We start from the raw sequence: 26,265 nt of genomic DNA on the forward strand, positions 1-26,265 counted from the left end.
GGATAAGGCGAAATTCGTGACGGTGCAGATTTTGCAAAGGCTTTTACTGGCTGTGACACCTCCTCCTTGACCTTTATTTCAAGGGCTGGAGGAGGGGGAGGGACTGCGAACAGGGACAAAACCAATCAACCACTAAGAAACACTGTCTTATCTTGATTGGCTTGATGATATGTCATCATAAGTCCTGTTGCCATGGTGCCTTTGTTCTTTTCAAGTAATCCTTGGTTTCTCCTATAAACCCCTCTCTATTCAACAATAAAAAGTTAATATAACAGACGGGAAGGTCATGGTAGAGAGGTCAGACTAAATACGATCCCTGGGGAAGGTAATGGCAACCCACCCCAGTCTTCTTGCCATGAAAACTAAATGGATCAGTACAACCAGAGATATGTCGGTATACCATCGGAAGATAGGACCCCCAGGTTGGAAGATGGTCAAAATGCTACTGGGGAGGAACAGAGGATAAGTTCAACTAGCCCCAGATGTGATGATGCAGCTAGCTCAAAGCCGAAAGGACGGCTAGCGGCCGACAGTGCAGTGGTGAACGACAAATCCAATGTTCTAAAGGTCAACACACCATAGGAACCTGGAATGTAAGATCTATGAGCCAAGGCAAATTGGATGTGGTTATTGTATTTTATATTGTATTTTATATTATGGTTTTATACTGTTGTTTTATACTTTGAATGGTTTAATTTTTTGTGAACCGCCCAGAGAGCTCCGGCTATTGGGCGGTATAGAAATGTAATAAATAAATAAATAAATAAATATTGGAGAGATGTCAAGATTAAATATAGATATACTGGGTGTCAGTGAACTGAAATGGACCGGAATGGGCCACTTCACATCAGATCAGCACCAGATCTACTACTGTGGACAAGAGGATCACAGAAGAAATGGAGTAGCATTCATAATTAATAATAAAGTGGCTAAAGCAGTGCTTGGATACAATCCAAAAAATGATAGAATGATCTCAATTCGAATTCAGGGTAAGCTATTTAACATCACAGTGATCCAAATATATGCCCCAACCACAGATGCTGAAGAAGCAGAAGTAGATCAGTTCTATGAGGATCTGCAGCACCTACTGGATAATACACCAAAAAGAGATGTTATTTTCATTACAGGAGACTGGAACGCTAAGGTGGGCAATCAAATGACATCTGGAATTACAGGTAAGCATGGTCTAGGAGAACAAAATGAAGTGGGACATAGGTTGATAGAATTCTGCCAGGACAACTCACTGTGCATAACAAACACTCTCTTCCAACAACCAAAAAGACGGCTTTACACATGGACTTCACCAGATGGCCGACACCGAAATCAGATTGACTACATCCTTTGCAGCCAAAGGTGGCGGACATCTATACAGACAGTAAAAACAAGACCTGAAGCTGACTGTAGTTCAGATCACGAACTTCTTATTGCACAATTTAGAATCAAACTAAAGAGAATAGGGAAGACCCACAGATCAGTTATATATGAGCTCACTAATATTCCTAATGAGTATGCAGTGGAAGTGAAGAACAGATTTAAGGGACTAGATTTAGTAGATAGGGTCCCGGAAGAAAGTTCGCAACATTGTCCAAGAGGTGGCAACAAAAAACGTCCCAAAGAAAAAGAAAACCAAGAAGGCAAGGTGGCTGTCTGCTGAGACACTGGAAGTAGCCCAAGAAAGAAGGAAAGCAAAAGGCAACAGTGATAGGGGGAGATATGCCCAATTAAATGCAAAATTCCAGAGGTTAGCCAGAAGAGATAAGGAATTATTTTTAAACAAGCAATGTGCGGAAGTGGAAGAAGACAATAGAATAGGAAGGACAAGAGACCTCTTCCAGAAAATTAGAAACATCGGAGGTAAATTCCAGGCAAAAATGGGTATGATCAAAAACAAAGATGGCAAGGACCTAACAGAAACAGAAGAGATCAAGAAAAAGTGGCAAGAATATACGGAAGATCTGTATAGGAAGGATAATAATATCGGGGATAGCTCAGACGGTGTGGTCAGTGAGTTAGAGCCAGACATCCTGAAGAGTGAGATTGAATGGGCTTTAAGAAGCATTGCTAATAACAAGGCAGCAGGAGATGACGGTATCCCAGCTGAACTGTTTAAAATATTGCAAGATGATGCTGTCAAGGTGATGCATGCCATATGCCAGCAAATTTGGAAAACACAAGAATGGCCATCAGACTGGAAAAAATCAACTTATATCCCCATACTAAAAAAGGGAAACACTAAAGAATGTTCAAACTATCGGACAGTGGCACTTATTTCACATGCCAGCAAGGTAATGCTCAAGATCCTGCAAGGTAGACGCCAGCAATTCATGGAGCGAGAATTGCCAGATGTACAAGCTGGGTTTAGAAAAGGCAGAGGAACTAGAGACCAAATTGCCAATATCCGCTGGATAATGGAGAAAGCCAGGGAGTTCCAGAAAAACATCTATTTCTGTTTTATTGACTATTCTAAAGCCTTTGACTGTGTGGATCATAACAAACTGTGGCAAGTTCTTGGTGGTATGGGGATACCAAGTCATCTTGTCCGCCTCCTGAGGAATCTGTATAACGAACAAGTAGCAACGGTAAGAACAGACCACGGAACAACGGACTGGTTTAAGATTGGGAAAGGAATACGGCAGGGTTGTATACTCTCACCTTATCTATTCAACTTGTATGCAGAACATATCATGCAACGTGCTGGGCTTGACGAATCCAAGGCTGGAGTTAAAATTGCAGGAAGAAACATTAACAATCTAGGATATGCAGATGACACCACTTTGATGGCTGAAAGCGAGGAGGAGCTGAGGAGCCTTATGACAAAGGTGAAAGAAGAAAGTGCAAAAGCCGGGTTGCAGTTAAACCTCAAAAAAACCAAGATTATGGCAACTAGCTTGATTGATAACTGGCAAATAGAGGGAGAAAACGTGGAGGCAGTAACAGACTTTGTATTTTACTTTAGCGCAAAGATTACTGCAGACGCTGACTGCAGCCAGGAAATCAGAAGACGTTTACTTCTTGGGAGGACAGCAATGACAAATCTTGATAAAATAGTTAAGAGCAGAGACACCACACTGACAACAAAGGTCCGCATAGTTAAAGCAATGGTATTCCCCGTAGTAACCTATGGCTGCGAGAGCTGGACCATAAGGAAGGCTGAGCGAAGGAAGATAGATGCTTTTGAACTGTGGTGTTGGAAGAAAATCCTGAGAGTGCCTTGGACTGCAAGAAGATCAAACCAGTCCGTACTCCAGGAAATAAAGCCAGACTGCTCACTTTTGGGAATGGTATTAAAGGCAAAACTGAAGTACTTTGGCTACATAATGAGAAGACAGGATACCCTGGAGAAGGGGCTGATGCTAGGGAAAGTGGAAGGCAAAAGGAAGAGGGGCTGACCAAGGGCAAGATGGATGGATAATATTCTGGAGGTGACAGACTTGACCTTGGGGGAGCTAGGGGCAGCGACATCCGACAGAAAGCTCTGGCGTGGGCTGGTCCATGAAGTCGCGAAGAGTCGGAAAGGACTGAACGAATAAACAACAAAGGTATAGAATGCAAACAAACAACAGAAAGCTTAAATCCAAAGGCATTTTTAATTGTTGTAAACCGCCCAGAGAGCTTCGGCTGTGGGGTGGTATATAAATGTGATTAAATAAATAAATAAATAAATAATGCCATAGATTAAATAAATGCACATAAACATTGGGAAACCAGAACCACTCTGCATTCACACATTTAAAAAATGGAAGTGTACCTCTCTAAAACTTTCTTTTTAAAAGTAACCTTTTTCTCTGTTTGTCTTAAGATAGCATTAAAACAAATGGCATTATCAGACAAGGAGAAATCGTGTTTCCCTACTGTCACTCCTCCCCCCCCCCCTGGCTTCTGTCCCACAGTACTTGCCCGGCCGGAGAAGGGGGGGTCTGCCACAGCCAGCCCAGACACACACCCCTTCACTGCCGCTTTTAACCCTTTAGGAGTCCAGGTTCTCAAGGAACGACACCACTCAGGAGATAGGGACCAAACACGTTTATTCTTCACACAACACACTTCCATAAGGGTCCACACATTAAGGTAAACATGTAAGAGGTTTGGGGGGAAAACACGGACAAAGGAATGAGGCACTTCGGACAGCAGGGGCTAATACTTCCACCTCCCCCTTTTACACACTCAGACCAATTGGATTCGCACTCACTCCCCACTAACCACTCACCAGCTGTAACTCCAGCAAGGTCCCTTGCCCACTTGTACCCAAACCTAATCTAAAACAAAACAAACACTTAACACTGTAACTCAACCTCTTGTGGCTCACTTCGACTCGGCTTCACGCCACTCGAACTAACTCTTTCCCTCAGCAGCCACGTGGGGCTTCCGCCATCCAACCGGCTTAGCCTGGATGCTCTGACTCACCATGCACTCACTGGACTCCTAACACCATAGGAAAGAGGCCGGACCCTTGGGTGCCCAAGCTTTTTATCCCTTTCTGGGACCTCCTTGTCACCAGACCCACCCTGACCAATAGAAACCCCTTAGCAACCCACACCTCACCCGAAGGGAGGGGGAATGCTCCCAGACATTGCACAGCTGCAACTTGTTACTTCTCCGCCGGTACCAGCCCGGGGAAGCGCTATCAGATGCTAGGCGCTTCTCGCACAGCGTGGCCTTGGCATTTTACTTGCTACTCCTTTTTCGGACACAAAGAACCCCCTTTCCCTCTCCCCAGGGTGAAGCAAAGATGTTCTCTTAAAGGGAACATGGGCTCAGCCCATGACAGAAAGGAGTGGGAGAAGCATGTGAGGCGGACGTCTTCATCAAAAGGACCTGTGAAAAAATGTGAGCGGCCAGTAATGAGCACGCGATAAAATACTCATCTGATGAAGTGCAAAGTTCCAACTCTATCTGAATCTGACAGCTCAGTCCTAAGCACACTTTCTCAGAAGGAAATCCCATGGGGTTTGATGGGATGTATTCTCCAGGAAGTGTACCTGGGATTGAATTCCTGGGGCAGAAGTAATCCCCTTTAATGAGAAAAGCCTTCACACTTCCCAAAAGGGTCACACACTTCAGAAAGCACCCAAAGATGAAAGGAACAGCATAGAACTGGTCCAATATGCATCGTCGGAAAGCTGAAGGCCAATAGGTACCTGGCGAGCAAGAAAACAGTCATTAGACTCTTGACATGCGCATCTGGAAATACCACAACAGCGGCTGGAGGGCCAGAAGGAAAGCTTGCCTCTTGTGTAGCTGATGGCTAGGCTTCTTCTGCAAGGGATGGAGGATGTAACTGACTTAACCTTCTGGAGCATAACACAAGACTCTGCAAATCCGATGCTTGAAAAGTGGCAAGGTTTTAAGGAATGGATGGGTTGGATAGCGGTTACTGCTAGCAATTTGCATATAAATTGGAAACGGACAGCTGAACTGGCCACAAACAATAAGAAGAGAGTAGTAGGACGAACCAGTTTCTATGTTTGACAAGTTTAACAGTGAAGGAAAAACCGCCTGGGCCCTCTGAAGTCAATATTCAGAAGGAACATGCCTTGCTTGTGGGTTTCCTGTGGGCAGTTGGTTGGCCGGTGTGTGGACAAAATGCCCGACCTGTGGTCTGACCTGGCACGGCTCTTCATTTGTTCTTGACAGGGAATCCTGCAGCTATTGGCTGAATTGGAAAGAAAACTGCTTCCACGCTTTCTAGAGGGGACGATTTCCCACAGAGGATGGTAACAGAGCTCTGCAAGACACCAGAAACACCTTAGAAGAAGGAGCGCGCCTGCGATGGTTCGCTTGCGCATGGCCCTTGCTGACATGCCCAGGGTAGCACTGACCGCCACTTCTGGGGTCGGGAAGGAATTTTCCTCCAGGGCAGATCGGCCGGAGACCCTGGAGGTTTTTCGCCTTCCCCTGGGCATCCAGCAGGGGTCATCACATAGGCCGTTTGAGGAATTAAAAATAATAATTAAAAGACATTTAAATTCTTTAATTAAAATAATTTAAAAACATTAGAATTAAAAGAAATTTCAGGACTGAACTCTATAATTAAAAACATAATCCCATTGGAAAATTAATAAGAACCATAAACATAGAAAGACTTTTCCTCCTGGCCACTGGCCTCCTCCTTCTCCTGTGGGTCTCTCTCTTTCTCTTGGCCCACTGGCCTCCTCCTTCCCCGTGGGGGCTCTCTATTCCTCCTGGCCCACTGGCCTCCTCCTTCCCTGTGGGGTCTCTCTCTTCCTCCTGGCCCACTGGCCTCCTCCTTCCCTGTGGGGTCTCTCTCTTCCTCCTGGTCCACTGGCCTCCTTCCCACTGCCCTTGGGTCTCTCTCTTCCTCCTGGCCCACTGGCCTCCTCCTTCCCCATGGGGGCTCTCTATTCCCCCTAGCCCACTGGCCACCTTCCCACCGCCCTTGGGTCTCTCTTTTCCTCCTGGCCTACTGGCCTCCTCCTTCCCTGTGGGGTCTCTCTCTTCCTTCTGGCCCACTGGCCTCCTTTCCACTGCCCTTGGGTCTCTCTCTTCCTCCCGGCCCACTGGCCTCCCCCTCCCCTGTGGGGTCTCTCTCTTCCTTCTGGCCCAATGGCCTCCTTTCCACTGCCCTTGGTTCTCTCTCTTCCTCCTGGCCCACTGGCCTCCTCGTTCCCTCTGGGGTCTCTCTCTTCCTTCTGGCCCAATGTCCTCCTTCCCACTGCCCTTGGTTCTCTCTCTTCCTCCTGGCCCACTGGCCTCCTCGTTCCCTGTGGGGTCTCTCTCTTCCTTCTGGCCCAATGGCCTCCTTCCCGCTGCCCTTGGTTCTCTCTCTTCCTCCTGGCCCACTGGCCTCCTCGTTCCCTGTGGGGTCTCTCTCTTCCTCTTGGCCCACTGGCCTCCACCTTCCCCCTCTGGGGCTCTCTTCCCTGTTGGCCCACTGGCCTCCTCCTTCCACATCTGCACTATGGCCCTTGCTGACGTGCCCAGGGTAGCACTGATCGCCACTTCTGGGGTCGGGAAGGAATTTTCCTCCAGGGCAGATTGGCCGGAGACCCTGGAGGTTTTTTGCCTTCCTCTGGGCATCCAGCAGGGGTCATCACATAGGCCTTTTGAGGAATTAAAAATAATAATTAAAAGACATTTAAATTCTTTAATTAAAATAATTTAAAAACATTAGAATTAAATGAAATTTCAGGACTGAACTCTATAATTAAAAACATAATCCCATTGGAAAATTAATAAGAACCATAAACATAGAAAGACTTTTCCTCCTGGCCCACTGGCCTCTTCCTTCTCCTGTGGGTCTCTCTCTTTCTCTTGGCCCACTGGCCTCCTCCTTCCCCGTGGGGGCTCTCTATTCCTCCTGGCCCACTGGCCTCCTCCTTCCCTGTGGGGTCTCTCTCTTCCTTCCGGCCCACTGGCCTCCTTCCCACTGCCCTTGGGTCTCTCTCTTCCTTCTGGCCCACTGGCCTCCTTCCCACTGCCCTTGGTTCTCTCTCTTCCTCTTGGCCCACTGGCCTCCCCCTCCCCTGTGGGGTCTCTCTCTTCCTTCTGGCCCAATGGCCTCCTTTCCACTGCCCTTGGTTCTCTCTCTTCCTCCCAGCCCACTGGCCTCCTCCTTCCCTGTGGGGTCTCTCTCTTCCTTCTAGCCCAATGGCCTCCTTCCCACTGCCCTTGGTTCTCTCTCTTCCTCCTGGCCCACTGGCCTCCTCGTTCCCTGTGGGGTCTCTCTCTTCATTCTGGAACAATGGCCTCCTTCCCACTGCCCTTGGTTCTCTCTCTTCCTCCTGGCCCACTGGCCTCCTCGTTCCCTGTGGGGTCTCTCTCTTCCTTCTGGCCCACTGGCCTCCTTCCCACTGCCCTTGGTTCTCTCTCTTCCTCCTGGCCCACTGGCCTCCGTTCCCTGTGGGGTCTCTCTCTTCCTCTTGGCCCACTGGCCTCCACCTTCCCCCTCTGGGGCTCTCTTCCCTCTTGGCCCACTGGCCTCCTCCTTCCACATCTGCACTATGGCCCTTGCTGACGTGCCCAGGGTAGCACTGATCGCCACTTCTGGGGTCGGGAAGGAATTTTCCTCCAGGGCAGATTGGCCGGAGACCCTGGAGGTTTTTTGCCTTCCTCTGGGCATCCAGCAGGGGTCATCACATAAGCCTTTTGAGGAATTAAAAATAATAATTAAAAGACATTTAAATTCTTTAATTAAAATAATTTAAAAACATTAGAATTAAAAGAAAGTTCAGGACTGAACTCTATAATTAAAAACATAATCCCATTGGAAAATTAATAAGAACCATAAACATAGAAAGACTTTTCCTCCTGGCCCACTGGCCTCCTCCTTCTCCTGTGGGTCTCTCTCTTTCTCTTGGCCCACTCGCCTCCTCCTTCCCCGTGGGGGCTCTCTATTCCTCCTGGCCCACTGGCCTCCTCCTTCCCTGTGGGGTCTCTCTCTTCCTTCCGGCCCACTGGCCTCCTTCCCACTGCCCTTGGGTCTCTCTCTTCCTTCTGGCCCACTGGCCTCCTTCCCACTGCCCTTGGTTCTCTCTCTTCCTCTTGGCCCACTGGCCTCCCCTCCCCTGTGGGGTCTCTCTCTTCCTTCTGGCCCAATGGCCTCCTTTCCACTGCCCTTGGTTCTCTCTCTTCCTCCCGGCCCACTGGCCTCCTCCTTCCCTGTGGGGTCTCTCTCTTCCTCCTGGCCCACTGGCCTCCTCGTTCCCTGTGGGGTCTCTCTCTTCCTTCTGGCCCACTGGCCTCCTTCCCACTGCCCTTGGTTCTCTCTCTTCCTCCTGGCCCACTGGCCTCCGTTCCCTGTGGGGTCTCTCTCTTCCTCTTGGCCCACTGGCCTCCACTTTCCCCCTCTGGGGCTCTCTTCCCTCTTGGCCCACTGGCCTCCTCCTTCCACATCTGCACTATGGCCCTTGCTGACGTGCCCAGGGTAGCACTGATCGCCACTTCTGGGGTCGGGAAGGAATTTTCCTCCAGGGCAGATTGGCCGGAGACCCTGGAGGTTTTTTGCCTTCCTCTGGGCATCCAGCAGGGGTCATCACATAAGCCTTTTGAGGAATTAAAAATAATAATTAAAAGACATTTAAATTCTTTAATTAAAATAATTTAAAAGCATTAGAATTAAAAGAAAGTTCAGGACTGAACTCTATAATTAAAAACATAATCCCATTGGAAAATTAATAAGAACCATAAACATAGAAAAACTTTTCCTCCTGGCCCACTGGCCTCCTCCTTCTCCTGTGGGTCTCTCTCTTTCTCTTGGCCCACTGGCCTCCTCCTTCCCTGTGGGGTCTCTATTTTCCTCCAGGCCCACTGGCCTCCTCCTTCCCCATGGGGGCTCTCTATTCCCCCTAGCCCACTGGCCACCTACCCACCGCCCTTGGGTCTCTCTTTTCCTCCTGGCCCACTGGCCTCCTCCTTCCCTGTGGGGTCTCTCTCTTCCTTCTGGCCCACTGGCCTCCTTCCCACTGCCCTTGGGTCTCTCTCTTCCTTCTGGCCCACTGGCCTTCCCACTGCCCTTGGTTCTCTCTTCCTCTTGGCCCACTGGCCTCCTCCTTCCCTGTGGGGTCTCTCTTTTCCTCCTGGCCCACTGGCCTCCTCCTTCCCTGTGGGGTCTTTCTCTTCCTCTTGGCCCACTGGCCTCCCCCTCCCCTGTGGGGTCTCCCTCTTCCTTCTGGCCCACTAGCCTCCTTCCCACTGCCCTTGGTTCTCTCTCTTCCTCCCGGCCCACTGGCCTCCGCCTTCCCTGTGGGGTCTCTCTCTTCCTTCTGGCCCACTGGCCTCCTTCCCACTGCCCTTGGGTCTCTCTCTTCCTTCTGGCCCACTGGCCTCCTTCCCACTGCCCTTGGGTCTCTCTCTTCCTCTTGGCCCACTGGCCTCCTCCTTCCCTGTGGGTCTCTCTCTTTCTCTTGGCCCACTGGCCTCCTCCTTCCCCGTGGGGGCTCTCTATTCCTCCTGGCCCACTGGCCTCCTCCTTCCCTGTGGGGTCTCTCTCTTCCTCCTGGCCCACTGGCCTCCTCCTTCCCTGTGGGGTCTCTCTCTTCCTCCTGGCCCACTGGCCTCCTTCCCACTGCCCTTGGGTCTCTCTCTTCCTCCTGGCCCACTGGCCTCCTCCTTCCCCATGGGGGCTCTCTATTCCCCCTAGCCCACTGGCCACCTTCCCACCGCCCTTGGGTCTCTCTTTTCCTCCTGGCCCACTGGCCTCCTCCTTCCCTGTGGGGTCCCTCTCTTCCTTCCGGCCCACTGGCCTCCTTCCCACTGCCCTTGGGTCTCTCTCTTCCTTCTGGCCCACTGGCCTCCTTCCCACTGCCCTTGGTTCTCTCTCTTCCTCTTGGCCCACTGGCCTCCCCCTCCCCTGTGGGGTCTCTCTCTTCCTTCTGGCCCAATGGCCTCCTTTCCACTGCCCTTGGTTCTCTCTCTTCCTCCCGGCCCACTGGCCTCCTCGTTCCCTGTGGGGTCTCTCTCTTCATTCTGGCCCAATGGCCTCCTTCCCACTGCCCTTGGTTCTCTCTCTTCCTCCTGGCCCACTGGCCTCCTCGTTCCCTGTGGGGTCTCTCTCTTCCTTCTGGCCCAATGGCCTCCTTCCCACTGCCCTTGCTTCTCACTCTTCCTCCTGGCCCACTGGCCTCCGTTCCCTGTGGGGTCTCTCTCTTCCTCTTGGCCCACTGGCCTCCACCTTCCCCCTCTGGGGCTCTCTTCCCTCTTGGCCCACTGGCCTCCTCCTTCCACATCTGCACTATGGCCCTTGCTGACATGCCCAGGGTAGCACTGATCGCCACTTCTGGGGTCGGGAAGGAATTTTCCTCCAGGGCAGATTGGCCGGAGACCCTGGAGGTTTTTTGCCTTCCTCTGGGCATCCAGCAGGGGTCATCACATAAGCCTTTTGAGGAATTAAAAATAATAATTAAAAGACATTTAAATTCTTTAATTAAAATAATTTAAAAACATTAGAATTAAAAGAAAGTTCAGGACTGAACTCTATAATTAAAAACATAATCCCATTGGAAAATTAATAAGAACCATAAACATAGAAAGACTTTTCCTCCTGGCCCACTGGCCTCCTCCTTCTCCTGTGGGTCTCTCTATTCCTCCTGGCCCACTGGCCTCCTCCTTCCCTGTGGGGTCTCTCTCTTCCTCCTGGCCCACTGGCCTCCTCCTTCCCTGTGGGGTCTCTCTCTTCCTCCTGGCCCACTGGCCTCCTCCTTCCCTGTGGGGTCTCTATTTTCCTCCAGGCCCACTGGCCTCCTCCTTCACCATGGGGGCTCTCTATTCCCCCTAGCCCACTGGCCACCTTCCCACCGCCCTTGGGTCTCTCTTTTCCTCCTGGCCCACTGGCCTCCTCCTTCCCTGTGGGGTCTCTCTCTTCCTTCTGGCCCACTGGCCTCCTTCCCACTGCCCTTGGGTCTCTCTCTTCCTTCTGGCCCACTGGCCTCCTTCCCACTGCCCTTGGTTCTCTCTTCCTCTTGGCCCACTGGCCTCCTCCTTCCCTGTGGGGTCTCTCTTTTCCTCTTGGCCCACTGGCCTCCCCCTCCCCTGTGGGGTCTCCCTCTTCCTTCTGGCCCACTGGCCTCCTTCCCACTGCCCTTGGGTCTCTCTCTTCCTTCTGGCCCACTGGCCTCCTTCCCACTGCCCTTGGGTCTCTCTCTTCCTCTTGGCCCACTGGCCTCCTCCTTCCCTGTGGGGTCTCTCTCTTCCTCCTGGCCCAATGGCCTCCTCCTTCCCTGTGGGGTCTCTCTCTTCCTCCTGGCCCACTGGCTTCCCCTCCCCTGTGGGGTCTCCCTCTTCCTTCTGGCCCACTGGCCTCCTTCCCACTGCCCTTGGTTCTCCCTCTTCCTCCCGGCCCACTGGCCTCCCCCTTCCCTGTGGGGTCTCTCTCTTCCTTCTGGCCCACTGGCCTCCTTCCCACTGCCCTTGGGTCTCTCTCTTCCTCTTGGCCCACTGGCCTCCTCCTTCCCTGTGGGGTCTCTCTCTTCCTCTTGGCCCACTGGCCTCCCCCTCCCCTGTGGGGTCTCCCTCTTCTTTCTGGCCCAGTGGCCTCCTTCCCACCGCCTTTGGTTCTTTCTCTTCCTCCTGGCCCACTGGCCTCCTCGTTCCCTGTGGGGTCTCTCTCTTCCTATTGGCCCACTGGCCTCCACCTTCCCTGTGGGGCTCTATCTTCCCCTTGGCCCACTGGCCTCCTCCTTCCACATCTGCACTATGGCCCTTGCTGACGTGCCCAGGGTAGCACTGATTGCCACTTCTGGGGTTGGGAAGGAATTTTCCTCCAGGGCAGATTGGCCGAAGACCCTGGAGGTTTTTCGCCTTCCTCTGGGCATCCAGCAGGGGTCATCACGTAGGCCATTTGAGGAATTAAAAATAATAATTAAAAGACATTTAAATTCTTTAATTAAAATAATTTAAAAGCATTAGAATTAAATGAAATTTCAGGACTGAACTCTATAATTAAAAACATAATCCCATTGGAAAATTAATAAGAACCATAAACATAGAAAGACTTTTCCTCCTGGCCCACTGGCCTCCTCCCCCCTGCCCTTGAGTCTCCATTTTCCTTCTGGCCCACTGGCCTCCTTCTCCTGTGGGTCCCCCTCTTTCTTTTGGCCCATTGGCCTCCTCCTTCTCCTGTGGGTCTCTCTCTTTCTCTTGCTCCATTGGCCTCCTCCTTCTCCTATGGTTCTCTCTATTCCTCCTGGCCCACTGGCCACCTTCCCACCACCCTTGTGTCTCTCTTTTCCTCCTGGCCCACTGGCCACCTCCCTCCCCATGGGGTCTCTCTCTTCCTCCCGGCCCACTGGCCTCCTCCTTCCCTGTTGTTATCTCTTGGCCCATTGGCCTCCTCCTTTGCCGTGGGGGCTCTCTCTTCCTCCTGGCCCACTGGCCCCCTCCTTCTCCTATGGGTCTCTATTTTCCTTCTGGCCCACTGGCCTCCTCCTTCCCCATGAGGGTTCTCTATTCCTCCTGGCCCACTGGCCACCTTCCCACCGCCCTTGGGTCTCTCTTTTTCTCCTGGCCCACTGGCATCCTCCTTCTCTGTGGGGTCTCTCTCTTCCTCCTGGCCCACTGGCCTCCTCCTTCCCTGTGGGGTCTCTCTCTTCCTCCTGGCCCACTGGCGTCCTCCTCCCCTGTGGGGTCTCTCCTTCTGGCCCACTGGCCTCCTTCCCACTGCCCTTGGGTCTCTCTCTTCCTCCTGGCCCACTGGCCTCCTCCTTCCCTGTGGGGTCTCTCTCTTCCTCCTGGCCCACTGGCGTCCTCCTCCCCTGTGGGGTTTCTCTCTTCGTCCTGGCCCACTGGCCTCCTCCTTCCTGCCTTGGGTCTCTCTCTTCCTCCTGGCCCACTGGCCTCCTCCTTCCCCCCTTGGTTCTCTCTCTTCCTCCTGGCCCACTGGCTTCCTCCTTCTCACATGAATCTCTCTCTTCCTGTTGGCCCACAGGCCTCCTCATTCATATCTGCACTATGGCCCTTGCTGACATGCCCAGGGTAGCACTGATCGCCACTTCTGGGGTTGGGAAGGAATTTTCCTCCAGGGCAGATTGGCCGGAGACCCTGGAGGTTTTTCGCCTTCCTCTGGGCATCCAGCAGGGGTCACTTCTTAGGGCAAACATTTGAACATAAACAAAACAATATCTAAATTTGCAGATATAATTTTAAATATTTAATTTTAGAAAACTGGAAATAAATAAAAACTATAAAAGAATGCAATATGTCTCGTACTTCTACTTTTTATTCTTTGTCAGGTTAAGCTCAGCCTTGGAATATCTCTACCAAGATAGTTTTTCCTGCAATTCTTTGCCCTCTGGCCCCTATTCCAACTAGCCACCAAACCCGAAACTATAAAATGTATTTTGGCACTGAGGAACTCCCTTATGAGGAATGGTTACTACACCTGGGATTGTTTAGCTTAGAAAAATGGTGAGTATGGGGAGACATGAGAGAGGTGTACAAAAGCAGACATAGAATCATACAGTAGTAGAGTTGGAAGGGCCTATAAGGCCATCGAATCCAACCCCCTGCTCAATGCAGAAAGCCACCCTAAAGCACACCTGACAAATGGTTGTCCAGCTGCCTCTTGAATGCCTCAACCTCCCTAGGTAACTGATTCCATTGTCATACTGCTTTAACAGTCACAAAGTTTTTCCTGATGTCCAGCTGGAACCTGGCTTCCTATAACTTGAGCCCATTATTCCATGTCCTGCACTCTAGGATGTTCGAGAAGAGATCCTGGCCCTCCTCTGTGAGACAACCTTTCTGTATTTGAAGAGTGCTATCATGTCTCCCCTCAATCTTCTCTTCTCCAGGCTAAACGTGCCCAGTTGTTTCAGTCCCTCTTCATAGGGCTTTGTTTCCATACCCCTGATCATCCTGGTTGCCCTCCTCTGAACATGCTCCAGCTTGTCTGCACATGGTGTGGAGAATTTGGGATTGGCAGGCGATGCTTTTAAAATAGGTTGAAGAACTTATGGTGCGACCACACTTGGGGCTCATCTACCCCTGCCAAATGTTTGGGGAGTGGGGAGGGATGGTCATGGAATTTTCCACCTCCAGGATCGTCCCTTGGGGCCACACGCCAGCAAGTTGTCCTGGAAGTAAAGAGGGACGGTACGGAGCAACACTTTTTTTAAAAAAAAAATAGACATTTGCGCAATTGCGCGGGCGCAAACCTGCATGAAAGTGACACCCAACAAAATCACCCAACAAACTCGATGCTGGAAGATGACGAGCACCTTCCAAAAGATGGTGAAAATGCTCTCCCTCTCACCCCGATGCCCATAGACTCTCCCCACACAGCTCCGTGCCCATCCCTAAGCCCTGCTACTCATGGGGAAGAGGGAGTACCCCGGAAGGGAGAGCCACACTGCTCGCGGAGCTCAAGATGGTCCCAAGATGGTGGAAGAAACAGGGAAAATTTGGAAAAAGCAGTCCCAGCTACCCCGGGAGAACTGAGCGCTCATCCCTGGTTCGCCCTGGGTTCAGCTGTGCGTCATCGTGACCATCCTGGGATAAATGGCAGGTGTAGATTAGGCCTTAGAATACTGTGTAGTCACCGCTCTTAAAAAAAAAGATATTGTGGAGCTGTAAAAAGGGCAGAAAAGGTTGGCAGGAAGTTGTTCTTGCAGGCTGCCCTTCAATTTCACATTTCTCTTTTCCTGGTGATTTGTCCAAGCCTGTGAGGTGATATGGATTCAAACTGGTTTTGAAGTGACTAGAGTTAGAGAGACTAATATTAATATCCAACTACCTGTAAAATGCAATAAACCGGCAGCTGTAGACTAGCTGCCAGCAACTGGTGTCGTAGGTGAACCATGCCATCGGTGCCCCTGCACCCAAACCCCAAGGCCAGGTCTAGGCTGAGGGTCGTCGTTGTCCCCCCACCCTGCTTTCATTGTAATATTTAACAAAAAACAGAACAAAAAACAGATCATGGGAAACGAAAAAGAACAAAAGAACAAAAATTACATGCCTAGGAATGTCATTTCCCCACCCCACACCCCACCCCACACACACATCAAACACAGCATTCGTTAAAAAGAAAAAAAGAGGGAGCTTTATGCTTAGGTTTCAAGAGTGGTATCTATATGCCACCCATTCAAATGTTGATAGGCTGAGTTCTTTTGGTAAACTGGGCAACATTTTGCCCCTATTTTTCATTTGATGTTTGTACGCCTATTTATTTAAAAAGAGTCACAGTTACTGGGTTTTTCCATCCTGCCGTCTGTCCAACCAATGTTTCTGAGATCAGAGACGATAGAGACATGACAGTTTCATTTGTATTTGTTGTTTTAATTTGTATTCTTCCCCCCACCCTCAACTTGACATCTTAGCTCACCTGTATATAGATGGGCCATCCCTGTCAATAGATGAATGAACAGGTTCAATACACTGCTCTGACAGCTGCATATATTGGGTTCTTCCAGATGAGCAGGAAAGCTATACGCAGTTAGCCCAGCACCACAAACTTTTGCCACCTCTAGTGCCAACTCCCCCACCACCACCAGACTAAAAATGAGATGGGCATGGCTATCCTTGCTACTGGGGATGGTGAGGAAAGGGTTACTGTTGCCAGCATCACCCTGACTTGTTTTTATGACAAGCAGTGGTTCAAGACATCTTCAGTATATCTCCACCCCATCTCAACCCAGGAAACATAGAATCATAAGAGAGCCGTATACATCACAAGCTGTACTTTTGCTGCACCAACAATATATATTAATTGCTTAATCAGTTATTAAGAGAGGATTTCAACACACTCTGGGCAGGGGTTTAACCAAGCTTTTAATTTCCTAAATCTAATCGCATGAGAGTTTCTGACATGCAACTGTTGTGCAAGGAGTCTTCAGTCACACTGGCCATATTGCGCCACGGGTTATACGATTCAGGTTTTATCAGAGGAAGAGTTGCTTTTGATTTCATTCAAAGCACATTTATTGTTTTTATAAAGATTTTACATGTATTTGTTGTGTCTGTCTTTCCTATATATCAGAAGAATTATAGCAACGTTTATCAAAGGAGGGAGGAAAATGTCATCCTTTAAAAAAACCCCACAGATTTGTGCTTTTGGGATTTATAACAATAGCTGCTCTGTGTGTAGAACTAGGGAATTGGCAAGAAATGAAATATCGATTTTCCTAAGGTCCAAAGTACAGAGGGATATGCCCTTTCTGACTTCCCAAAAATTCATATGTGCCAGCTATTCCTAGGGATTCATTTCTTATTTTCTGTTACCGATTCCTGGTAAATCATTGACCGTGTCCTTGATGATCCATATCAGTGGACCAGTTCAAGTAGTTTTCATCTCCACCAGGAACTGATATTATGTAAAATTATATTTCTATACTGACCCAAAGCTGATATAAAATGTAAACGCTTAAAATTGCAATGCAAAAGTACAAACCACAATTAAACCTGGCAGTGATGCAAAGGTGTAAAGTACAATAACATGTTTTTAAAAGAGAATAAAATGCCTGTGAAAATTAAAAATTCTTCACCTGGTGACAGAAAGAGCACAATGCATGCATCAGACAAGCCTCTGTGGGAAGCTCATCCCACAACCAGGGTGCCACAACAGAAAAGGTCCTCTTCCTGGTAGCCACCCGTCTTACTTCCTTTGGTGGGGCTCCTAGAGAAAGACCACTGAAGCTGACCCTACTTTGCATTACAATATATTGTTGCTGGGAAAATTCATTTCCACCACCCTCCAGCCCCATAAGATTGCAGCTAAGTTCAGAGGGAACAGGAATTCTGAGTGGAGGGACGACAAATGAAGTTGGCGTCCCTGCTAATAAAAAATTGCCGGTGCTACATCCCTACAAACCCTGGTTCAACTACACCACTACATCCAATTAAGTAGGGTGACCGTATGAAAAGGAGGACAGGGCTCCTGTATCTTTAACAGTTGTATTGAAAAGGGAATTTCAGCAGGTGTCATTTGTATATAGGGAGAACCTGGTGAAATTCCCTCTTCATCACCACAGTTCAAGCTGCAGGAGCTATACTAGAGTGACCAGATTTAAAAGAGGGCAGGGCACCTGTAGCTTTAACTGTGGTGATGAAAAGGAAATTTCACCAGGTTCAACTCTCTGACCAGGCGAAAAGTCAACTCAACGGATAGAAAAACTCCACTGGATCAGTTCAGACAACATAATAACCACCGGTTGTGCCACTAGTCAACTCTACAGCTGGTTGTGTTTCTCCAGTTTTGTGTGTGTGTTGTTGTTTTTTGAGGAAAAAGTCAACCGTTGTGGTTTTTGCCCAACAGACGACACAAAGGCTGCTCAACTGACAGTTGACTACTAAAACCACTGGTGGTTATTGTGTTGTCTGAACGCAGCCAATGGTTTGTTGTTAGGTTAACTCTGGGTAGTTTAACCCATAAAGAATACGTCATGGCACAACCCAGGAAGACCAAGATGAAGGTAAGAGGAGTAATGATGCGCTCAACTTAGTTGCACAGAAAAAACAAGATTACTATGATGTTTTCTACACAAGGCTGTTAATCAGCTGTTAAACCCACTGTATCTACTTTCGGTTTTGTCACAGAACTGAGATCCACGCAGTAAACAAAGTGTTTCCTTTCCTGCTACATATACTCTAGTTGGCACTGATAGCAAAAGAGTGCAAATACACAAGTAAAAAAGTTTTCTTTCTTTTCAGAAATACTTCTGCAAATTCTGTCCTAAAAGAACTCACTGAAAGTGCTCATTAAACACAGAAGCGAAACTAGAGAGTCATGTCATCATTTAAAGAACCCATGATGAGCGCACAATAAATGTGTCATGTAAAAAAAAAAAAACTATATCTGGGTGCGTGCGTGGGAAGAATACACAATAGCCAATGTTTATGCCCCAAAATGTTAAAAGGACTGAATTTTTTGACTTTACAAATCGCAGAATGTTATATAATATTAACATGAGATTTTAATGGGATTCTTGACCCAAACTTAGATTAATCAATCTCTAGAAAGGGGAATCAAGAGGAATTACCAAATGGGAAAGAGATTATCTCCTTAGTGGATATATGGAGAAACAGATAGAGTAGGCACAGTTTCTAGTAATACTTCTAGTTACATAGTTACCCAATTTAATTTTTTTTAAAAAGCCTGAATAGGAAGATTAGCAATACTGGAAGCTAAATGTTTTAAGGTTCAATCCTATGCATGTTTAAGTAGAAAAAAGGTCCTACAATTCCCGGAGTAATTCTGGGACTAATGCCAGGTTTTTTCTGCCTAAACAGGCATAGAATTGCACCCTTACTGATGCAAGATGAAGACTTGGTTAAGTTTTGTTCAAAACAGTTGCAAGAATATTCATATTCTAGATGTATCTAATCAGAAGTAATCCTCAATGAGTTCAGTTAGGGTGACAATATGGAAAGGTGGACAGGGCTCCTGTATCTTTAACAGTTGCATAGAAGAGGGAATTTCAGCAGGTGTCATTTGTTTGCATGCAGCACCTGGGGAAATTTTCTCTTCATCACAACAATTAAAGCTGCAGAAGCCCTACCAAGTGTGATCAGATACAAAAAAGGGCAGGGCTCCTGCAGCTTTAACTGTTGTGATGAAGAGGGAATTTCACCGGGGGCTGCATGCAGGGCTGGCGCCAGACTATTTTGTGCCCTAGGCAGGCGCGCCGTGCTAAAGCCGCCCCCTCCCCCCACGCCCATTCCTGGCTTCGAAGCCAGGACGCTGGGGTTGGGGGTGCGGGGCAGGCGGAGGCTTTGAAGTGGCACGCCCGGAAGTGGCTTCGAAACAGCCCCCCAACTTCGAAGCCCGGAGCTGCTTCCGGCCGGGCACTGGCTTCGAAGCCAGGATGCTGGGGTTGGGGGGCGGCGGCTTTGGAACAGCGCGCCTGGAAGCCACTCTAGGAGAGCAGCTTCCGGGTGCACCGTTCGGCGCCCTCCTTTGCTTGGCGCTCTAGGCTGCCGCCTGAGCTGCCTCTATGGCAGCACCAGCCCTAGCTGCATGCAAACAAATGACACCTGTTGAAATTCCCTTTTCTATGCAACTGTTAAAGATACAGGAGCCGTCTCCTCCTTGAGCCCTTTGTAATTTTAAACCAGCTATTGATTGATTGATTGCTTTTTTATACTGCTCAATAGCCAAAGCTCTCTGGGAGGTTCATTTAAAGCTACAGAGATTATGGGTGCAATCATGTTTAGACATGGGGGGGGAGTCCCACAACCCCCAGAATGCATGGCTGGGGATGCTGGGACTTGTACGAAAAAATCTGTCTTCCCATGCATAGGATTCAACCCTTCCTGATTTTTAAATCAGCTATTTAACGGCATAGAAATTAAGGCGTGAAAGCAAGGAAAATCCCATAGGGGAGTAAAAAATAGCCAAAGGCAAGGGTGGAACCAAGTAAGCTTCAACAATAATATTAGTAAAAGTTTTATTAAAGTGCCAGGTGCCTAGCTTCTGCAGACAACTTCACAAACGTTATAAAGCCCTGAGAAATTAAGGCTACAGTCCCTATACGTGGTTAGTTCAGCCCCCCCCCCCCCGATGAAATTCCCTCTTCATCACAACAGTTAAACCTGCAGGAGCCCTGCCCTTTTTTTGTATCTGATCACACTCAGCAGGGCTTCTGCAGCTTTAACTGTTGTGGTGAAGAGAGAATTTCCCCAGGCGCTGCATGCAAACAAATGACACCTGCTGAAATTCCCTCTTTTAGGCAGCTGTTAAAGATACAGGAGCCCTTGTCCACCTTTCCATAGGGTCACCCTAACTGAACTCATTGGGGATTTTATATTATGGTTTTATACTGTTATTTTCTACTTTGAATGTTTTTAATTTTTGTGAACCGCCCAGAGAGCTCCGGCTATTGGGCAGTATCGAAATCTAATAAATAAATAAATAAATAATAATAAAAATTATCCCTACAACTCCCAACATTCCTCAGCCAGCATATCTTCCCCGGGGAATGCTGGGAGTTGTAGGACTCCTTCTCTCTCCCCCCCACCCCCCAATCCTTCTCTCTCCCCCCCCCCCCACCCCACCCCCCAAGCACACATAGGATTGTACCCTGAGCCTCCCAGTTCTTCTGATTGAGCCGGAGAAGTTGTAAAGCGGAGAAGGCGGCAGAGAGACTTGTGGGGTTAATCCGCAGCTCTTGGAAAGCGGCCGGCAAACCTTCAGCCGCGCTGCTGGAGGCGGACTTCGACCTTTCACCATCACTGTAAATATAAGCAAGCAGAAAACGGGCGTCGTGATTTCCCAAGTGCCCGAGAGCTCCGCCGACTCCAGCTGGGACCGGGAGACGGAATGGCAGCCGCCGCCACCGCGAAGATGGAAGCGATTTTCGCCACGAATAAAGGGGAACACCCTGAACCCCTCAAGGCAGAAGTACAGGGTAAGAGGCGTTAAAAGGGGAGGGGTGTCTCCCCCCCGATTTTTTAACCTTGATTTGACAAGGCTGAAAGGAGGGATCTGAAGGAGCAGACAGAGGCGTGAAACAAAGCCCACCCCTGCGAGTAAGCAATCTTACTCCCTTGTAAGAGCGTTCAGCTTTGCAACCTGTGGGTGGCGATTCAGGCTCCAATCCTGTCCGGATTTACCTTTCAGGCGGCACAAAACCAGATGGGGTGGACTACATGTCCCATCCTCCTCCCAGCCAGCGTGGCTGCGGATGATGTGAGTTCGAGTCCCACGTAACTGGAGGGTGGGTGCCGCCTTGGGAAAGGTTGCATTAGGCTCTCGTTGTTGCTGTGACTTGGGGAGTAAGTTCCAGGGAGCTCAATGGGATTTACTGTTGAGGAGACATGTTTATAGGGCTGCGTTGCGCTTTGGATTTAGATTGATGGCACACACGCGCACTGCTTTGCGTTGATCGAAACGTCCCGTGCAAAATGGATCCTGAAGGGATTCACTTAAGAACATAAGAAGTGTCATGCTGGATCAGACCAAGGGTCCAGCTAGTCCCGGACTCTGTTCACACAGTGGCCAACCAGCTGTCAGCCAGGGACTAACAAAGCAGGACAGGGTAGATACAGGATTACTGCTTCTGATCGCGGAGGTAGAACTCCATGCATTGCCGTTGCAGAATTGCCTGTTTTTTCCTCTGCATTTTGAAAATGCCAACTCCAAACAAGTCCTGGAGCATGGTGCGTTGGAGCGAAATCAGAGATACTAATAACAACCTCCAGGAAGACAGATCAAATGCCATCTTCTTTCCTTCCTTCCATTTCCTTTTATGCTTTCTTCCCCCCCTCCCTGTTCTTGGTTTAATATCTCCTCCTGCCTCTGGTAATATTTTGTTACTTCCTGAACAGCAAAGGCAGATCTGTCGCCCACATGCTGAATTCCACATGCTGAAACGTGTGCGTTGATATCCTGCTCTGTTGTTTTCGCTGACAGGAGACAACTGTGAAACTTCTCCTTTCCCTTGAACTGTGATGTTTGTAGGTTTTTACTGTATTTTTGTTCCATTGTTCCTCCTGGGAGCTCAGCGTGCACCTCCCTGCCTCACAACAACCTTGCGAAGTATGTTAGAATGCGAGAGAGTAACTGACTGCGTTGGGGTTTGAACTCCCTCTACAGTCCTAGTCTGAGAGACACCACGCCGGATTACAAAACCCATAATCTGAATAACTTGTCATAGAGATCTATTGCTCCTTCCAATAGCAAACTCAGGCAGTGAATGCTGATAGTAATGGAACCAAAATAGGGTCACTGAGGAACTACCTTGGAGGGAAAATGAGGTTTGCAAAATACAATTTAAAACAAAACGAAACTGAAGGGGAGTAACCCAACCCCCCCCAAAAAAGCCCAGTGAAAACTGCTCAGTAGCCCCAAATAGTTACGTGTCAGTTGGAGAAGGAAAAACAGAAAAGAGCAGGCAGGGGATGGAATGGAGTGTTCTGAAACATGGTATGGCTGGCTCCAGAAGCATTCCTGTTAGGAGGCGAAGGTATGCTGCAACATTTTGTTGTAGGTCCCACCAAAGGTAAATTTAAAATGCCAGTTCCCAACGTTCCAACCCACTCCAGCATGAGGGCAGAGCAGGGCTATGCAGATGAAGAGGTGGAGCTATGCAGATAAGTCCGTGCTTGATTTTCAGGAGCTGGAGTCACTGGGCAGGAGGCAGGCTTAGTCTCTGTGTGATGGCATCACCGAGTTTGATTTCTCCGAAGTCAGGGCTGCAGAATCTCAGGCCCAGGAGTCAAACCTGGCCCTCCAGAGTTCCCCCAGTGACCCCACCCCCTTTCTCCTGTTTGTTTGTACAACCCCCCCCCCCCCCACGGTTCTGAAAGGCTGAAATGCTAAGGCTAGTAATTGGTGGTAGAACTTGAAGCTACAAAATGCTGTAATTCAGTCCTGTGGCTGAAAGATGTGCAACACCTTTGTCCTAAATGGACAGGCATTTCACAGCAGGAGCGCAATGAGTGCGCACGCAAAGAAACTCAAGGTTCCTTGCGCTATACCAACCCTTCCTGGTGATGGGGGCTTCGAAAGTTTCGTAAATAGAAGCTACCTCCTCATTGTTATGAAATGTTCTCCATTACACCACCAGATTCAAAAAAGCTTCAAAATTAAACAAGTTCAAGTCCCATCAGCATTGTGAAAGCCCCAGGTTTAAAAGACCTTTGGCCATTGATTTCTATTGTATGTTGCTGCATGGCCTGGAGGCTCGTGAACCTTGGCTTCTGGGTGAAGGGCTGCTTCTGCTTCTAAGCTAGCAAACTGTTATTGCCTTCTGTACCAGTCAGCAACATTCCTTTGTGTTATGGGAAAGATGGGTCAAAAGCACAATTACAGTGATTTCATGAGAACATCAGGTGTCTTATCTATGTAGCCTGGTACTGTATCTGGAGGCTCTAACGAGCTGACATTCCAGTCTTGCCATCCAATTAGTACGTGCACCTGGGTGAAGGGGATGCTTACCTGTGCCAAAGAAGTGCCAAGTAGTGGCTTGTTTATCAAAACAATGTAGACTTATGCTATAGATTCTTATGATGAGAAGAGCTGCTTTGTTATTAACAACATGCAGTTAACCACTTATTTATTTATTACATTTATATACTGCCCCATAGCCGAAGCTCTCTGGGTGGTTTACAACAGTTAAAAACAATGAAAATTAAAAACAGATGTACAAAATTTAAAACCAGCAAACTCTGAGCACTTTTATGGCTTCTTGCTTGTGTGAATTCTTTGATGTCGATTAAGGTTTGGCCTCTGAGAAAAGCTCTTTCCACACTCTTGGCATTTGTAGGGCTTCTCTCCTATATGAATTATTTGATGTTTCTTAAGGCCTGTGTTGTGAGCAAAGCTCTTTCCACACTATAGGCATTTATAGGGCTTCTCCCCGTGTGAATTCTTTGATGTTGCTTAAAGTGTGTGCTGCAAGCAAAGCTCTTTCCGCCCTCTAGGCATTTATAGGGCTTCTCCCCATGTGAATTCTTTGATGTTGCTTAAAGTGTGTGCTGCAAGCAAAGCTCTTTCCGCCCTCTAGGCATGTATAGAGCGTCTTGCTGGTGTGAATTATTTGATGTGACTTAAGATGACCATTCTGACTGAAGCTCTTGGCAGTAATGCCAAGTTCAGTTACGCCATAATTGTTCTTGTGCCCAGGGGTGGGGGTCCAGTTTTTGCAGAAGGGTCTTCTGTGCAAGAAGCTTTTGCAGTCTAGTCCACTTTATTGGAATATGCCTGAAATATGCCAATGAATTAGTCTCCTTGTAAGCAAACCTGTGAGTCTGGCTAATTTTGACTCCTTGGTAACCCTGATAATTTGAAGCTCACAGCCAGAGCTGGAAGGATTGAAACAGTTCCTGACTCAGGTTGCCTGCAGATCTTAATTTTTGTGAACCGCCCAGAGAGCTTTGGCTATTGGGCGGTATAGAAATTAAATAAATAAATTATCACTAATGTGAAAAATGACAACAGATTCACCTGAATGATAGTTTTAGATACAAGCTGAAAGCAGAATTCTGCATCAAGCTTCAGTTTCCTCGAATTTGACCAGAGGAGGAGCTTGGCAGCACATCTGCGTGGCCGAAAGGGTGGTTATTCCTTGAGCAGTCCCAAATCCTAAAATGTCACAGGAAATGCCCTCAAGAAAGGACACACTCCCTTTTTTCGACACAATCTCATGGCAAGAGTATGGAATTTATGGTTCTGCCACCATTATTGTAGCTCATGGGTGAACCACTTCAGGGTTTTATTATATTTAGTGGTAAATAAATATCACAAATAATAAAATGAAATAAATAGTGCAAGGTGATGGTTTTTCTACATGCAAGCTGTAGGGGCAAGATTAAATTTTGAAATTTGGAGCTGGAAACTTCTCTCTTCCTTGGTTAATAACAGCTGAGTGGGAGGAGAATTAGATTGCATCTCTCCCAGGGCCCACTCACACACCGTGACCCCAATTCAAACCTATTTATGTCTTAATTTACTGCATTTATTAATCCTGCTTTTCAGACATGTCCGAAAGCAGCTCTCAAAAAATAAATAGGAGGGCCAGCCCCAGCATACCACACACACAGAGGTTAAGAGTAACGCCATAGTTAATCGACTCACGTTATACAAATGTATTGTTAGATAAACCCAGATAAAACCCAAATAAGTATGTTAGATAAATGTCTTTCATAAGACATTTATATGGATTAGGTCGAGTCATTTTATAATAAATATGTTGTTGCTGTAAGAGAGTAGGTAGATTTGGATTAAATATTAGCACAAACATTTTTTGGCTGAAAGAATGGTTAGGTAATAGGAAAAGTTGCCTCGGGATATAGAAGGAAATGGAAGAAAGGAGGGGGAACCGCAGAAAGTTATGGAAATAGAGTTGGAAATGTTTTCAGCACAGGTTAGATGAGTGTGTGCAGCGGTCTTGGTAAGAGCTGCAAATATGATCTGTGTTTATGACAGTATAGTTGAGTCGCAGCTGAGCCCTTTCTAGCGCATGTTAGTCGATTTCTCCATTTGACCACCACCTATGGAGGCAGCATGGCTGCTGTGAAATGCAGAAGTGTATGCTGGTTTACAGTTTGATGGAAGCGTACTAAGTAGGGGTGTGCTCCACTCTGTTTTGGATCCCTGAATCCAAAGCAGAGCAGGCCGTTCCAGACCTCCTAAACCCAGTTCCAGAGCGGATCAGATGAGGTCCGGATCTGTCCTGCTTGGGCTGCAGGATGCTCTAGGTGCAAATCAGGAATATACAGAGGGACGATCAATCCAGGCTGAAGTCAGAGCACATGCAGTCAATCATGGTCAGGCCATAACAGGAGTCGTCACGATAAACAGGCAAAGGTCAAAACACCATGAACAGTCAGTACTTTACACAGTCTGCGTAGAGAAATGTGTTGTCTGAACTGAACTGAACCACAAAGTAAGCTGATTTGAACTTCTTTTAGACTTGTTCTAGTTTGCGCTTATTGCCTCCAGTACTAAGTGCTGCGTTGCCACGCTTTCTCTCTATAAGGCAATTTTGCTGTAAGTCACACCAGACTTTCCATTACGTGTATTTAAGCCAAAGCGATTTCATCTTAGTTATCTTACATCTTTGTCATCTCCAACACATTTAGACGCCCCTCATAATAGGAGGTGCTAAGCCATGGCTTACTTGGCTTGGTCCTAAATCCGGCACTGCCAAACTCCCATTGGTTTCAAAAGCCGTTTGAATGTGGCTTGTGGGACAGGGTGCTGTTGGAGGAAAACAACTCTAAAGGACCCTTGGGTTCACGGAGTAAGTTTCACCATCATTGGCTCCTGGCTGCTCTTTATGACCTTCCTTTATCGCTGTCGGATTTGAGAGATTGCTGTCATAAATTCTGCATTGCCCAATGTGTCATTATGTTGTGTAACATGAACAGTGTTGT

At 48.2% G+C, this 26,265-nt stretch overlaps 2 protein-coding genes across 2 annotated transcripts in view; both read left to right on the forward strand.

The window, feature by feature from the left end:
- Positions 1-26,265, forward strand: part of CMIP (c-Maf inducing protein) — a 605,118-nt gene that overhangs the window by 247,675 nt on the left and 331,178 nt on the right. The window lies entirely within an intron of this gene.
- BCO1 (beta-carotene oxygenase 1) overlaps positions 20,643-26,265 on the forward strand; it is a 50,472-nt gene continuing 44,849 nt past the window's right edge. The window contains exon 1 of the mRNA XM_063140947.1: positions 20,643-20,795. Within this exon, the coding sequence (XP_062997017.1) occupies positions 20,708-20,795 (88 nt within the window). The 5' untranslated portion in view covers positions 20,643-20,707. The remainder of the gene's footprint in view (positions 20,796-26,265) is intronic.

Source organism: Elgaria multicarinata, chromosome 14 (assembly GCF_023053635.1).
Source record: "Elgaria multicarinata webbii isolate HBS135686 ecotype San Diego chromosome 14, rElgMul1.1.pri, whole genome shotgun sequence".
NCBI lineage: Eukaryota > Metazoa > Chordata > Lepidosauria > Squamata > Anguidae > Elgaria > Elgaria multicarinata.